The 13,435-nt window shown below is 52.5% G+C and overlaps 1 protein-coding gene across 1 annotated transcript; it reads left to right on the top strand.

Annotated features, from left to right (window-relative positions):
- Positions 1-6,997, top strand: PRDM13 (PR/SET domain 13). The gene is made up of 4 exons (XM_062488697.1): positions 1-141; positions 1,838-1,969; positions 2,068-2,188; positions 5,532-6,997. The coding sequence occupies exons 1-4, from the start codon at positions 1-3 to the stop codon at positions 6,995-6,997; spliced, it is 1,860 nt and encodes a 619-aa protein (XP_062344681.1).
- Positions 6,998-13,435: the final 6,438 nt, after the last annotated feature.

Raw genomic sequence — 13,435 nt, forward strand, 5'->3', positions numbered from 1 at the left:
ATGCAAACCAGCAGGGCTCCGGCCATCAGCGTCAGCGCGGAGAGCTGCATCCCGGCTGGGCTGCGCCTGGGTCCTGTGCCGGGCACCTTCAAACTGGGCAAGTACCTGTCAGACCGCAAGGAGCCAGGACCCAAAAAAAAGGTATTTTCCTACGGTCTCTCCTGCACCGCTGGACCTTGATTATTCGTTGACTCGGGGAAAGCCGGCTTTGGGAGTAGAGACTGCTCTTCCCCCATCTCTCTTCGATCCTCCCTTCTTAGAGCGAGCCAGCAAAGCAAAGCAAAGCATTTCCAGAACGTCCTGAGATGTCTCCCCGTGGTTTTGGCAGGAAAGCCTGCCCGCCCGTGCCCTCTCCCTCTCCTCCCCAGCGCCGGGGCCCCCAGCCCGTCCGGCCTTCGGGGCGAGGCCAGAGGACACGGGAGCTTTCCCGGAGGAGCGGACGCGCCCCCGCCTTGGACATAGACGTACTGGAAGCGTCGCCTGAGGCCCGTGCCCGATGTCGGAGGGCCCCGGTCCCGCCACCCAGCCTTCGCACCCGGGACGCTCCGCTCGCTGGGGCATTGCCCCTTTTCCTGGTAGACCCAGGACGTGCCCCGGCCGGCTCCACGTTCCTGGAGTCCCGGCGAGGCCGGGGCACGAGGCAAAACAGCCCCCGGGTTGTGGGTTTTGTCCTGGGAAGGAGCAGGGCAGAGGCAGATTCACCGATTTATTTCTGCGTTTGGTTCGGGTTCGTGCTCCCCATCCCTCTTCCCAGCCGCGAGTCCTTTGGCTTGGGCCTGAAGGCAGTGTGGGGAGAAAGGGCCGGGGCTGTCCCGGAGACGGCGTCGGGGTGCAGGTCGCAGATGTCGGGGCAGCCCAGCGCAGCTCGACCTCCCCCCAAAGCCTCGGGGGGACCCTCCCCTCCGGAGCTGCAAACAACCCGCACAGCCGGAGCAGGAGGGATGGCGGACCCTCGGCTACCGGCTTAGGGATCAGTCGGTGTCCCAGCGAAGGAGCGAGGAGGAGGTGAAGGGTTTTCGCCCCGTCCAGCAGGCTCTTCAGGGGGCTGCGGATGAGACCCCTCCTTTCGCCCCCCGGGCAGCCGCGGCTCACGCGTTCCGCTCTGATTTTTAATGCACTTTAATTGTTTTTAAACGCTCTGCCAGCCCACTCAAATTTATTTCTCATCTGGCTCCCTTGGTTTCTCGCTCTAGACTGCTTTGTTCCGATGACTTTTATTGCACGGTCATTCAGGGAATGGGCACTTCATTTTCTCTTTGTATAGGCAAGCAGATTATGAAGTATGGGGCTACAGGGACTTTGTAGCTAAGCAGAACCTTCTCCCCTTTCCCCCTCCCCATCTCCCGACAAGTCCTGCATATAGCAATGGTTTTGTACAGACTCAGAGACTGCACAAACTCTAAAAAATAAAATAAAATAAAATCGTTGCGGGGCATTTAATATAGCGTTAAGCGAAATGTAACGGCTGCGAGTGGGCAAGGTGCGTTTGGATCAAGGCGACCCAAAGGAAAAATCCCGTTTCCCCGCGACGGCCATGGGTCTTCCATTCTTACTCTGCAGAGCTGCAACCCCCACTAGGGCAGCCGCATCTCTCCCAAGGCAACTGCGAGCCGGGGAATATCCTACCCAAATGTGGATGCGGATAGAAGCGCTAAACGGGGGGCAAAAGGAGGTGTTCTCGCCTCTGCCTTCAGCTGCGATGCTCGGCCCCCTGCCTAGTGTGGGGAATCAGGTCGATGGGCCAGGCAGAGCGGGCAGGCAGGGAGACGGGTAAGCTTTTTGCTCTCTTTGTGTTTCGTTTCACGTGAAAATGACAGCCGTCCCGCCTGTTTTCTAGGTGCGGATGGTCAGAGGGGAATTAGTGGATGAAGCCGGAAGCTCAGCTCTGGAGTGGATAGGGTTAATCCGGGCTGCCCGAAACTCCCAAGAGCAGACACTGGAGGCTGTTGCGGATCTGCCAGGAGGACAGGTACCCCACTCGCGGCTCCGCGCTGGCATGGGACCTCTCTCCGCCACCTGCCTTTCCTCTCAAGCCTCCTGAAGAAGTTTCCTTTCTTCCCTCTCCAGATTTTCTACCGGGCGCTGCGAGATGTCCAGCCGGGAGAGGAGCTCACCGTCTGGTACTCCAACCCTCTGGCGCAGTGGTTTGACATCCCCGTCACGGCCACACCGACGCACGACGAGAAAGGTACAGATGCGGGCATTCGTTTCAGAGCAACCGAATTAAATCAAACAAAACAAACCCTCTTTAACTGACACCTTTGACGAGAACTCAAACTGCGGTAGGCAAACGTGAGCCCTCAGAAAAATAAATGCCAGTACAGCTGTCGTGAATTTAACCCACCACCCTTTAAACTAAGACTCCATCTGCTTACATTTAAAGGGTGATCTATTAACTCAGTAGCGTATGGAAAGGCCCCCGCGCGTCGAGTTGTTCAGTCATCGGCCCGATTTAATGATTCTTTGATAGGCAAATGGGGTTTCTGTGAAATATCGCTGTAGTTGATATGCGAGACAGCAAATCGGCTCAGTAGTTTCTAAAAACATCGGGCTTACCTTCCCTGCTCCGAGTTTCAGAGATTCTTTACAGATTCTCTTGCGAGTAGATTCATATAGTCAAGACAAAACTGGGTAGTACTGGACAGTCCCTGTAAATTAGAATACATTAAGTAAAAGGTTAAGTCGGCGTCAAATCACAATGAGATCAGGATATCTAAAGATGTTGGGAAGGGGAAGACACCCGTCTGGGACGGCTTGTTTCAATCCTCAAACCTATTCAGAGGTGGAATTACACCGATGTTAACAAAATAAGGTGCCAGCACATTAAAAAAAAAAAAAAAAAAAAAAAAGACGAAACCCTTCAGCGTTCACTAGTCTGGCTTCTCTGGCGGCGGCCAGCTCATCCCGCTGGTCCTGGGTCCGGACGCTCCCTGGGGCTTCGGGGGCGGCAGCTGCCTGTGGGCACTCCCCTCGGGCTGAGCCCTCTCCGCGGGAGGTGAGGGAACCCCAGCCGCTCCTGCTTGACGCAGAAGATCCTTCAGCTTGGCGGTGTCCCCGGGAAGGGAGCGAGTGCACGATCCGGGCAGGGGCTGCCCCCTCCCCCCCGTCACGGCTGGCCGCTCCGCAAGGTGATTACGGTCCGGCCCGAAGGGGTGGCTGCGGGAAAGCCAGGCTCTGGCTACTGCATCTCATCGACTCGTGCCATGTGCAGGAGCCCAGATCCCTCCTTGTACTAAAACTACACCCGGAAAAGAAACTCTTGGTCACGTCTCTGTCCCCGCCACGGCGAAGGGCAGTGAGGCCATGGATCTGCCGAGGGACGCCTCCTCGAGAAGCCTGGCGAAGTTTCGGCAGCAAGGAGGACACGAAGCTGGGTTGCGACCCACTCCTCCCCAGCAGCCCTTTGCTGCGATGGGTACCAGCGCTACTCGGGGGAAAATAGAAAGAGAGCTCAGGTCTGCAAGAGGCTCAGAGCGTGCGGCATCTTCCTCGCCCCGTCGAAGCAAGGCTGATTTGCAAAGTGACCCTATGGATCTGCGGTGTCTTCGGCTCCACAGTTTCCAGACTGTTTCATACAGACTCAGAAAAAGTGTATCAGCATGCTGAAGTGCTCTTTTAATGATCATATGCTGAAAAAAAAGGCGAAAAATCAAACTAAACTCTCCAACCTCCACCAACCGAAATAAGACCGATGAAGAAATTCGGATAGTTAAAAAAAAAAAAAACCGCAAAGCAAAAAACCAAAACAAATAAAAAAATTCGGAATTCTTCTGTGTTTGACCCCTTAATTTGGGTCATCGTCGTGAGAAAGAGGGAGGGGTTTTTGGGAAGTTTTTTTTTTAGGGTTTTTTTGTTTTGGTTTGTTGGTTTTTTTTTTAGTTTGGTTTTTTTTTTTTTTTTTTTAGTTTTTTTTCTTTTTCTTTTTTTTTTTTTTTCTTTCCCCTCGAGCCCTTCTTGTTGAACTGGAGCTGAGCCGGGGAAGCAGCCGGTGTCGGCGGCGGTCGGGAGCCGGTCCTGGTCATCTTTTGCCGAGGATACCAAGGCCGAGCCGCGTCGCTGAAGAGACCTACACGGGCAAACGAAGACACCGAAAGGGAGTCCACGGTGGTCCGTGGCCGTACTCCTCTCCATCCGTGCAGCTCCTTTACCCGTTTTCCGATGCACGGCAGTGGAAGTGCCGTCGCGGTTCCTCCTCCCGTGGCCGCTGCCTCTCTGGGGCCCAGCCGACACAGTCCCGTCTCTCGCTCTCCTCGACGGGGCGAAAAACAGCATCCAACGCCTTCACAACGCTTCAGATCCCGGGACCGCCTCTCCACGGCTAGCGAGGAAAGGCTGCGCACGGCGCCGAGGATACTGACGGCGAATAAACGCTACAGCGTGTGTGATGCTTCCACGAGAGTTCGCGCAGGAATTTCCCGCGGAGAACGAAGATTCCGTTTTCCACCCACAGCGGATATTGACTGATCCCTGTCAAAAGCCGTCTCGGGAGGCCGGTCACGGCCGTCGCGTCCACCCCGGCGACCCGCCCTCCCCGGGTGCCCCGACAGACGAGGGGCACTATGCAACGTCTCATCCCCATCATCCCCCACTGGATCCCCTGAAACGTGAGGAGCTGCCCCCAGTCCTGGAGCAGGCTCTCATTTCCGTGCTAAACACCTTAAGTGTTTCCGTGCATTAAACTGCGGGGTGAGGGTCAGCTGAGGACGGTCAGGGTGGACGAGAGCCGAACAGAAAATTCAGGAGCTTATCAGCCTAGTATGGTGACTGAGAGAAATGAGAGAGAGAAAATGGGTAGGTACTAAAGGACGGGAAAAGGAAGGAAGGAAGGAAGGAAGGAAGGAAGGAAGGAAGGAAGGAAGGAAGGAAGGAAGGAAGGAAGGAAGGAAGGAAGGAAGGAAGGAAGGAAGGAAGGAAGGAAGGAAGGAAGGAAGGAAGGAAGGAAGGAAGGAAGGAAGGAAGATTTCTAGATAGGTGGCCACAGAGGAGGCTTTTCACTGTCGGGGCTGGGGAGATGCTTCTCCTTGGGGTACCCTCCTGGCAAGCAAGACCAGGAGGGGGAAAGCGGAGTCTGAATCTCAGCGGTGTCGGGCAGCCACCACAGCCGCGACCACCGAGGTCCGTTCCGCTTGAGAGAAGTCGAAATGGGACGGGGCACAAAGGGCATTGTCCCCTGAAAGGGAACGATTACATATGGCCCATACATATCGGATATTGTCTCGCCGCGTAATGAGGGGCTCACGATCATTAGATTGGCCTTTGTTCGGTGCAGCCGACTCCCTGACATACGCTACCTCCTCTGCAAACGCCAACAGATGGGCCCTCCGACAGACGACTCGCGGCAGCAGCTGCTCCCCCCGGCCCTACGGCGCCCCGCTCGCGGGAGCTCAGCCCGGACCGCGTAGCGCCCGCACCGCTCCGCTCCGCGGCATAGCACGGCGGGGGCGGGACGAGGCGGAGGGAGCGCGGGGATGCGCGGGGAGGCGCGGGGATGCGCGGCCGCCGCTGACGGGTTCCTCCGCTTGCCTCCGCAGGAGAGGAGCGGTACATCTGCTGGTACTGCTGGAGGACCTTCAAGTACCCCAACAGCCTCAAGGCCCACGTCCACTTTCACTGCGCTCTGAGCCACGGCCGGCCCTTCCTCCATCACGACCACGGCCGGCCCGCTGCCACCGCCTTCGGCCTGCCCCCCAAGGAGCTGCAGGCCGGCTCGCTGCGCGGCCACCCTCCGCCCGGCTGCGGCTCTCGGGAGGCCGTCAAGCGGGAGGCCGTCGCCTCCTCCCCGCCGCTCGGCAAGCAGGCGCTGCTCAAGCGGGCGGCGGGCAAGGAGGAGCAGGAGCGCGCCCTGGACATGAGCGTGGGGACCGGCCGCGGGCCGGGGCCGCTGCTGGGGCCGGCGGGCGGCAACGGGCTGGCGCTGTGCCCCGGGGCGCGCTCGGCCTTCCGCCCCGCCGGGTCGCTGCGGGAAGAGACGCGGGGCACCACCGCCCTCGGCTTCTCCAAACTGCTGGGGGGACTGAAGGCGGGACGCGCCGCCGCCGAGGCGCCGCCTAAGTGCGGAGCGCTGCCGGGTGAGGCCGCTCCGCAGGCAGCGGCGGCGGGGCTGGCTTGCGGCGGCGGGCTGCGCGCCTTCCCGCTGCTCTCGCCGCTGGAGGAGGCCTCGGCCTTTCGGCAGGTGGAGCGGGGGCTGCCCGCGGCCGCGCTGCCGCCCGCCCGCTACCCGCCGCTGCCCGGCGGGGCCCTGGAGCGCTTCGCGCTGCCGCCCTTCGAGGGGCTGAAGGCGTACGCGGGGGAGTGCGGGCTGCCTGTGATGCCGCTCACCGTCTACAACGGGGAGCTGCTCTACGGGGCCGCGCCCTACTACCCGCTGAAGCTGCATCTCGGCGGCCTCCTCAAGTACCCTGAGTCTGTGTCGTACTTCGCGGGGCCGGCGGCAGGTCTGCACGCCGCAGAGCTGGGCTCACTGGCCAGCATCGACCGGGAGATCGCCATGCACACGCAGCAGCTCTCCGAGCTGGCGGCCGAGAAAGGCCGAGGGAGGCTGGAGGCGCTGCCGGCGGGGGCGGCAGGGGCGGCCGGAGGGAAACCCAAGACCGGGCACCTGTGCCTGTACTGCGGGAAGCTGTACTCCCGCAAGTACGGGCTGAAGATCCACATGCGGACTCACACCGGCTACAAGCCGCTCAAGTGCAAGGTCTGCCTGCGGCCCTTCGGGGACCCCAGCAATCTCAACAAACACATCCGCCTGCACGCCGAGGGCAACACGCCCTACCGCTGCGAGTACTGCGGCAAGGTGCTGGTGCGACGCCGCGACCTGGAGCGGCACGTGAAATCCCGGCACCCGGGGCAGAGCCTCGGCAAGGCGGCCGAGGACAAGAGTGACTCTGGATACGCGCAGCCCGAGCAGGAGCAAAAGACTGACAACGAGAGCGACGTGGACGTCTGCTTCACCGACGACCAGAGCGACCCGGAGAGCGGCAGCCGGCACCGCGAGCAGTGATGCGGGAGGTGGCCGGGGCGGGGCGGGGGTGAGGGGAGCGCTGCAGTCCCCCCTCCCTACTACTCTGGGCTCCCGGGGCGGTCCCACGGGAGGCTGTGTCGCGGACGAGCGCGGGCTGGCGGGCAGAGCCGCCAGCGGGGCGGGCAGGGGTGCGCGGGCGTGCCCGGGTTCCCTCCACAGCGTCGCCCCCGGCGCTGTAGCTGCGGTGACGGGACAGGGGCGGGAGGGCGAAACCCTGGCGGGCCCGGGATACCGCCGGACAGGCACCGCATCGCGATAGGCGCCCGCATTTCAGTGGCCATATATTTTTATTGTACCTTTGTGTCGAGAAAATTGTGCCTTTTGGAAACGATTTTTAAAATATGCGCTCCCCCATCACTCGTTCCAGCGGTCTGAGCCGTGGGGCTCAGCAGCAGACCCGGGTCTGCAAGCGCCTCTGGCACCTGTACACTTTATTTGACACCTCACCCGTGCTTTATCGAGTCCTAATAAAGCAATACCAACAGCTTTTTTGGAAAGACAGAAGAAAACCCAGGCAACAAAAAGCCACTCTTGCAGCATGGAAGAGGTTCGCATAACAGGTGCACCATTTGATCAAGTTGCAATTATTTATAGCAGATAATATTTGAGTAACAAATGTAAAATAAATATTGAAAAGCATGACTCTAAAAGCACGCACTATATAATTTTAAAGGAAATACACTCTCTGTTTGGTAGAATACAAATGTGGTGTATGTTTGTTTTCTAATGAACGATGTACAGTGGATACAGTATTTTGGTCTTGGTTCCAGTTTGTCATGCGGTTTTTTAAGAAAAGAAATAAAGTTACTGACAAACTACTGTTTTCCTAGTTGTTCGTTGAACTGCAGGAACTCGTGTTTCTTCACAAGGCTTCTGATGATTGGGTAAAGGTCTAAGCAATTTGCCCCTGATTATGTCGCCTGAGCATTTTCCTTGTCTCACTAAACAAAACCAAAGGGCAAAAATCGCAAAACCAATTCGTTCTTCTCTAGGCCTAGGATTTTTGATATTTTTTGTTTTTTTGTTTGGCACAGGTCGAGGGCAGAGCTGTTAAAGGCTGGACATTAGTAGTCCGTTTTTATCTGTTTGCAATCGGTCAAACGTGCGACTTTTACAAGCACTCTTCTTTAGAATCGTGGTCACTTTTATTTGAACGAAAAGTCTTATTATCCTTTGGTATGAAAAACCTGAAACTAGTTCAACTTCAAAAAAAGAATGTCAGAAAATTATCTGTTTCCCCTGGCAGCTCCTCCAACTCACCAGGCAAAAGGATGCAACACTGGCGACAGTGACCCGCCAGCTGTGACCCGCCAGCTGTGCAGGTCTGCCCGCTCAGGACCGAGCTGGGGCTTTCCAGCTTTTCCTGCCCTCGGGCAGGCAGAGTCAGGAGGGAACCCCGCTTTTTGGTTTGGCGTAGCTCACAACTCTGAAGCAGACGGTAAATCTCTCTGATTATTCGGTACTCTTAGAAGACTGTGAGTTTTCATGATCGAGCCCTGTTTCAGTCCGGGGTGTAGGCGATGCAATGTAAAATACAAACAAATTGCTTTCAGTATCTGAGAATTTCAGATACGTATCTGATTCCTTCTTTGCTCACTTAAGGCTATACCGTGCTTGACAGCAATAAGAAGCGGGAATTCAAACCCCAGTCTTGAATTTCCTGTAAAGCTTTGATACTGTAGCTTTAATTTTTTGTTTGCTTTCTTTTTCTTTTTTTATTTTTTTTTCGTCCCTCCCCCTTATTTGGGCTTGTGCACCCACTTACTCGATTAATTTTATCCCAAGACACAAGTTGTCTTTCTGACATGAAAATAAACGGAAAAGCCCTCTCTTGCAAAGAGAAGGATCTTTTTAATTTGTTGTCATAGTAGAAAATCCTGTTGTCATTTATAGCACTGGCAGCAGGACCTGGAATATTTCCTGCCAGTTCTTTATTTCAATATATTTGTCTGCTGCTTTCCCAATGGAAGGCGCCCACGGTGGAACTCCTGCCGGGGAGGGGTGCATCATGTGTGCTGTGAGGTTGTGGAAAGGGTATAATAATTTACTGTGATACGGGAAATATTTTCATAGCTGTAGAGTTTGTAAGTTTTAATCGAAGTGCTCCATTAAATCATAATACTTGGGTCACCCTGACAAAAAAAAAAAAAAAAACCAACAAACCAAACCAAAACAAAAAACCCAGAAAACAAAAACAAAAAATCAAAACAAAAAAAGAAAACCCCAAAAACAAACAAACAAACAAAACCAAAATACGAACAAAACCAAACAAAAAAAATACTACAGAGAATCATTTTTGTGTAAATAAATTGTCTGTATATATAATAATCAGAATTAAGAAAAAACTCCAAATCCGAACTAAACGTAACCAACCTCAAATAACCACAGTCAAGTAAAAAAAAAAAAAAGAAACAGCATATATATATATATATTTTTTTTTTTTTAATTGCTGTCCAGCGGCTAAACCGAAATACAAACTACAGGCGGAGACACGCGGAGAAATTCTGCCACATTCACTTTTAGGGCCCCATTCCTCCGACGTTCCTGGCGGACACGCACCCCCCAGCATGGGTCCCCTAGCCAGCGCCGGCGTCCGGCCCGGGATGCTCCCGGTGTCCGGCCCGGGATGCTCCTGGATTCCCCCGGAGCTCCCGCCTTCCCGAGCGCCTTCCGAGCCGTGAGCCGCGCTCCGGCAGCCCCTCGTGACAAGTGCCGCCTGCTTGGTGTTACTTTTAGTTTTCCCCCGTTATTTTATTCAATTTTGATTTATTTTGTGTCCCTGTCAGCCCAGGGATGAGGCGACAACGTTCTCCCGAAACCTCAGTGATCTGGGAGATGTCGGAAGCCCTGGATGCAACCAGGGCCAGGGAAAGCCAGAAAGAGAGGCGGCGGGCCTCTCGCCCCTGGGGATGGAGCTCAGGGCTCCGGCTCCCGCTGCTCTCCCGCTCCCCCGGGGCGGGCTGAGGGTCCCGGCCGCCGCCGCCGCCGCCGCTCCCTTCCGCAGCCCCGGCCCGCGCAGCCAGCTCGGGCGCTGATTGGCCGAGCCCCTCAGCGGCTCGCGTTCCTATTGGCCGGTCTGCGCCGCGCGGCCCCGCCCCGCGGCGGCGGCGCTGAGTGAGGGCGGTGCGGGCGGCGAGCCGGGAGCGGCGGGAAGAGTCGGGAGCGTCCCGCCCTGGGCTCGCGGCCCGGCGGATTGCACCTCCTGGGCTCGTCTAACTCGTGTGCCTGTCATGGCGGTTCCCGCGTCCTGCGGGCAAATTTGGGTCTGGAGGGAGGTGAGGAAACTTCAGGTCGCAGGGTAGGTGCGGAGCTGATGGCTGAGCCAGCCTGGGCACAACACCCCCTGGATTTTGTGTTCTTAGCGTCTCTAGGTCTACCACTGCTTCTGGCTGGCTATCATTGGGAGCCAATGAAAAAACAAAAAAACATACCCACTACCTTCTGAATTTGTAGTTATTGATAGCTGAAGTAAAGCAGGTATGTCCTCTGTATTTTTATAATAAAGGAGAAAATAATTAACCACATTTACAGGAAAAATGTGGAAAGCATACGCGGAAAGAATGATGCTAAGACCGAAGATAGATTAACTCCTTTAAGGTATACACATTGAGATACTCGTTTGGTCAAGGGCCATAGACATTAAATGACAAGATTTCTCTATTTTATTTTCTATGGGAGGTTTTTTGGATCAAACTGTACAGGAAATAATGAAGGCTGCATTTTTTGAGTGAAGAACAGAACATTATTTGTTGGAAGTCAGGAGCCAAGAAGAATAAATAAATTTAGATGGCTTTTGGACATTATTAGAAACTAGTCTAGGCATTTTGCAAATTGGTCTTTCAGTTTCCAAAGATTCACACTCAACATCAGCTGTTCTTGTAAAAGCAATTGATTTGAGTAACATCCAATTTTTAAAATTTGGCAAGCAGTTTTCATGAGTATTGACCTGCCCTTTATTACCCTCTTCATAGAATCACCATCAAGAAGTCTGGATGCATCTGGCAGGGGGTGCAAAGAATTGCCAAGCAGTAGATCATAGGGATCTTGAAGGTATTTTTGGTTTTCAACCAAACCTGTTTTGGCACAAAACTCTGTCATATATCTTACTAGTTAATGCTGTGATTTCTGTTGTATCCATTGCCTGAGGATGCACATGGGAGATGAATGGTGCCATGAATGACCAAGCTGTAGTGCATGGTCTTACAGACCAGGGGTCTAGGTCTTACTCCTCTTAACTTGCTAAATGGGTTTGAGCATAGTCTTGAGTTTACAGCTTTAAACAACCCCTAAGATTACCTGATTTTGTGAAGGTGTTGAACACCTGCTCTCCCCAGTGAAGTTAGTGGGACAGATTTAAAATCTGCCAGGCTCTTTGACGTGTAACTGGGATAGATGTAGTCTGCTGTAATGTGAGGGAGTTTAGATTTCAAACTGGTTGTTAATACAATACTCAGGGAGGGCTTGATCACTTTAAACAAAGAAATGGCTCTATACACTTAGAGGACTATAGTTTCAAAGATTTTCATATTAAACTCATTTTAAATCCACACACATGCACCTGTGATCTGAACAGAAAGCTCTGCTCTAGGAATGAAAATATGTGTGTTCTTAAGGGTCCCTTTCTATGGCTGCAAGTCTGGTATTGCAAAGAAATGATTTATTGATCCAGAAAAACCTATGACTTTGTTTTGGTACATTCATGCAGAAAATATTTCCAGGGAACTTCTTTTTTTTTCACTAGAAGTTATGTGGTTGGAAGTACATTTTGAAATAGTGGCTGTGTTTGTAAGCTGCACTTTCAATATAAAAAGAATCCCCACACCTGCATCTGATGAAGTGAGCAGCAAGGCTTGGATTCATACTTCCTATATGCCGGGGAAACATGAGGATGGGAGAAAATCTAACTGCACTTGGCTTCAGGTCTGGAAATGGTGAAGATCAAGAATTCTGTCTGAAAAGAGCAATTCTGCACTTGACTGTCAGCAGTTACTTTCTGAATTTTCACCTGAAGGTAAAGTTCAACATGTCAAGGTCATGTTCAAGCTCATTGGAGTTCATTGGACCATATCAGATAAAATCTACAAGCAACAAAAACGCTTTCAGGTATATTCAAAGTCAATCCAATGAGGACTGACAGCATATGTAACGCTATAAACTTGTATTTTACAAGAAACAGGAGAAAGTTTCTTAACAACTGAAAAAAGCCGTAGCTGAAGAAACAGATCACTAGGTCTGAGGTGTATATTCATCTATGTTTAGAGCTGATATTCTGAAATGTTATGGAAAGCTATGAGCAAAGTTCATAGGCTTTTTATGTAGATTTGCATATGAGTGTGGCTTTTTCGTGTTTAAATTTTGAGTTTTTAAAATATGTTCTGTTTGGAATGTACTATCCTGTTTCAAGGGCAATGAAAGGGCTTGCATTTATATACTTTTTTAATAACTGTAGACTGCTTGCTTCTGAAGAGAGTGGTTTAGTAGCAGGTAACTTGAAGTCTTGATCTGAAATGGAGTTAAGTGTGATTTAAAAAGGCAACCTCAGTAAAGTGAGGTTCAGAGTGCTAAGGAAAAATTCATCACTGTTATGCTGTTTGCATCACTTCAGTTTCATTGGTTTTGGCTAAGCAGCTGCAAGGAGAAAACTTTAGGAAGAATGGGAAGATGTGAAGTCTTTATATGCCTTTGTAAATTTTAAAACCTTCTGGTGAGTCATGAGCACCAGAATACAGCAGCAGAGGCCTTTATTTTAGCTGTGGAGCATAAAACTGGTTCTTACAGCATGAACTACTTTTTTGGGCTCTATTCAGAAAACTGGAGGACTGAAAAAACATTTCAGCTCTGAGTCCTATTTTTCTGTGTAATACTTGCACTTACCTATTTTTCAGTAGTCTAAGATATGCAGTAGCTCACCAAAAGAAATAGCAAAAAAAGCAGACACTGTATTTTTTTTTTATAGTTCTTGAAGAATCAAAGAGGCTGAATGAACACTCTGGGGTTTTCAGAGGTACTCCATCATAGATCCTGCTAGCTACAGCATGGGGCTAGAGAGTCCTGTTGGAAATGCACGTTTGCAGCTAAGCAACAACTTAGAATTGTGTCGGAGTAGCTGCACAGCTGATGGTTGGCCTCCAGTTTGTGCTTGTTATTTCTCCAGAGAGTCCCTGCCTCCTTGTAGAAACAAGCAAAACTGACGTTTTTTGATAGAAACAATGGACTGTGGGGACCTTCAGCCTCTGGTCTGAGTTCAGGCAGGATTCTGGTTGCAGCTCACAGTGCCCTGTGGCTCACAGTCACAGTTGTCTTTGTCCGTGCCCATAAGGAGAACCACTTCAGCTTTGCACAGGCCAGAATGCACTGCAACAACACACTGAAATTTTGTGGCCTAATTTTTTCCCCTTTCTGTTTATAAAGCAAAAA

This window comes from Cinclus cinclus, chromosome 3, assembly GCF_963662255.1.
Source record: "Cinclus cinclus chromosome 3, bCinCin1.1, whole genome shotgun sequence".
Lineage (NCBI taxonomy): Eukaryota > Metazoa > Chordata > Aves > Passeriformes > Cinclidae > Cinclus > Cinclus cinclus.

What these genes read in the sequence shown, in the direction of transcription:
- PRDM13 (XM_062488697.1), top strand. Translation starts at nt 1, where the DNA reads ATGCAAACCAGCAGGGCTCCGGCCATCAGCGTCAGCGCGGAGAGCTGC. An exon ending in AGCCAGGACCCAAAAAAAAG is followed by an intron (nt 142 to 1,837) that starts GTATTTTCCTAC and finishes CCTGTTTTCTAG; the next exon opens with GTGCGGATGGTCAGAGGGGA. An exon ending in ACCGACGCACGACGAGAAAG is followed by an intron (nt 2,189 to 5,531) that starts GTACAGATGCGG and finishes TTGCCTCCGCAG; the next exon opens with GAGAGGAGCGGTACATCTGC.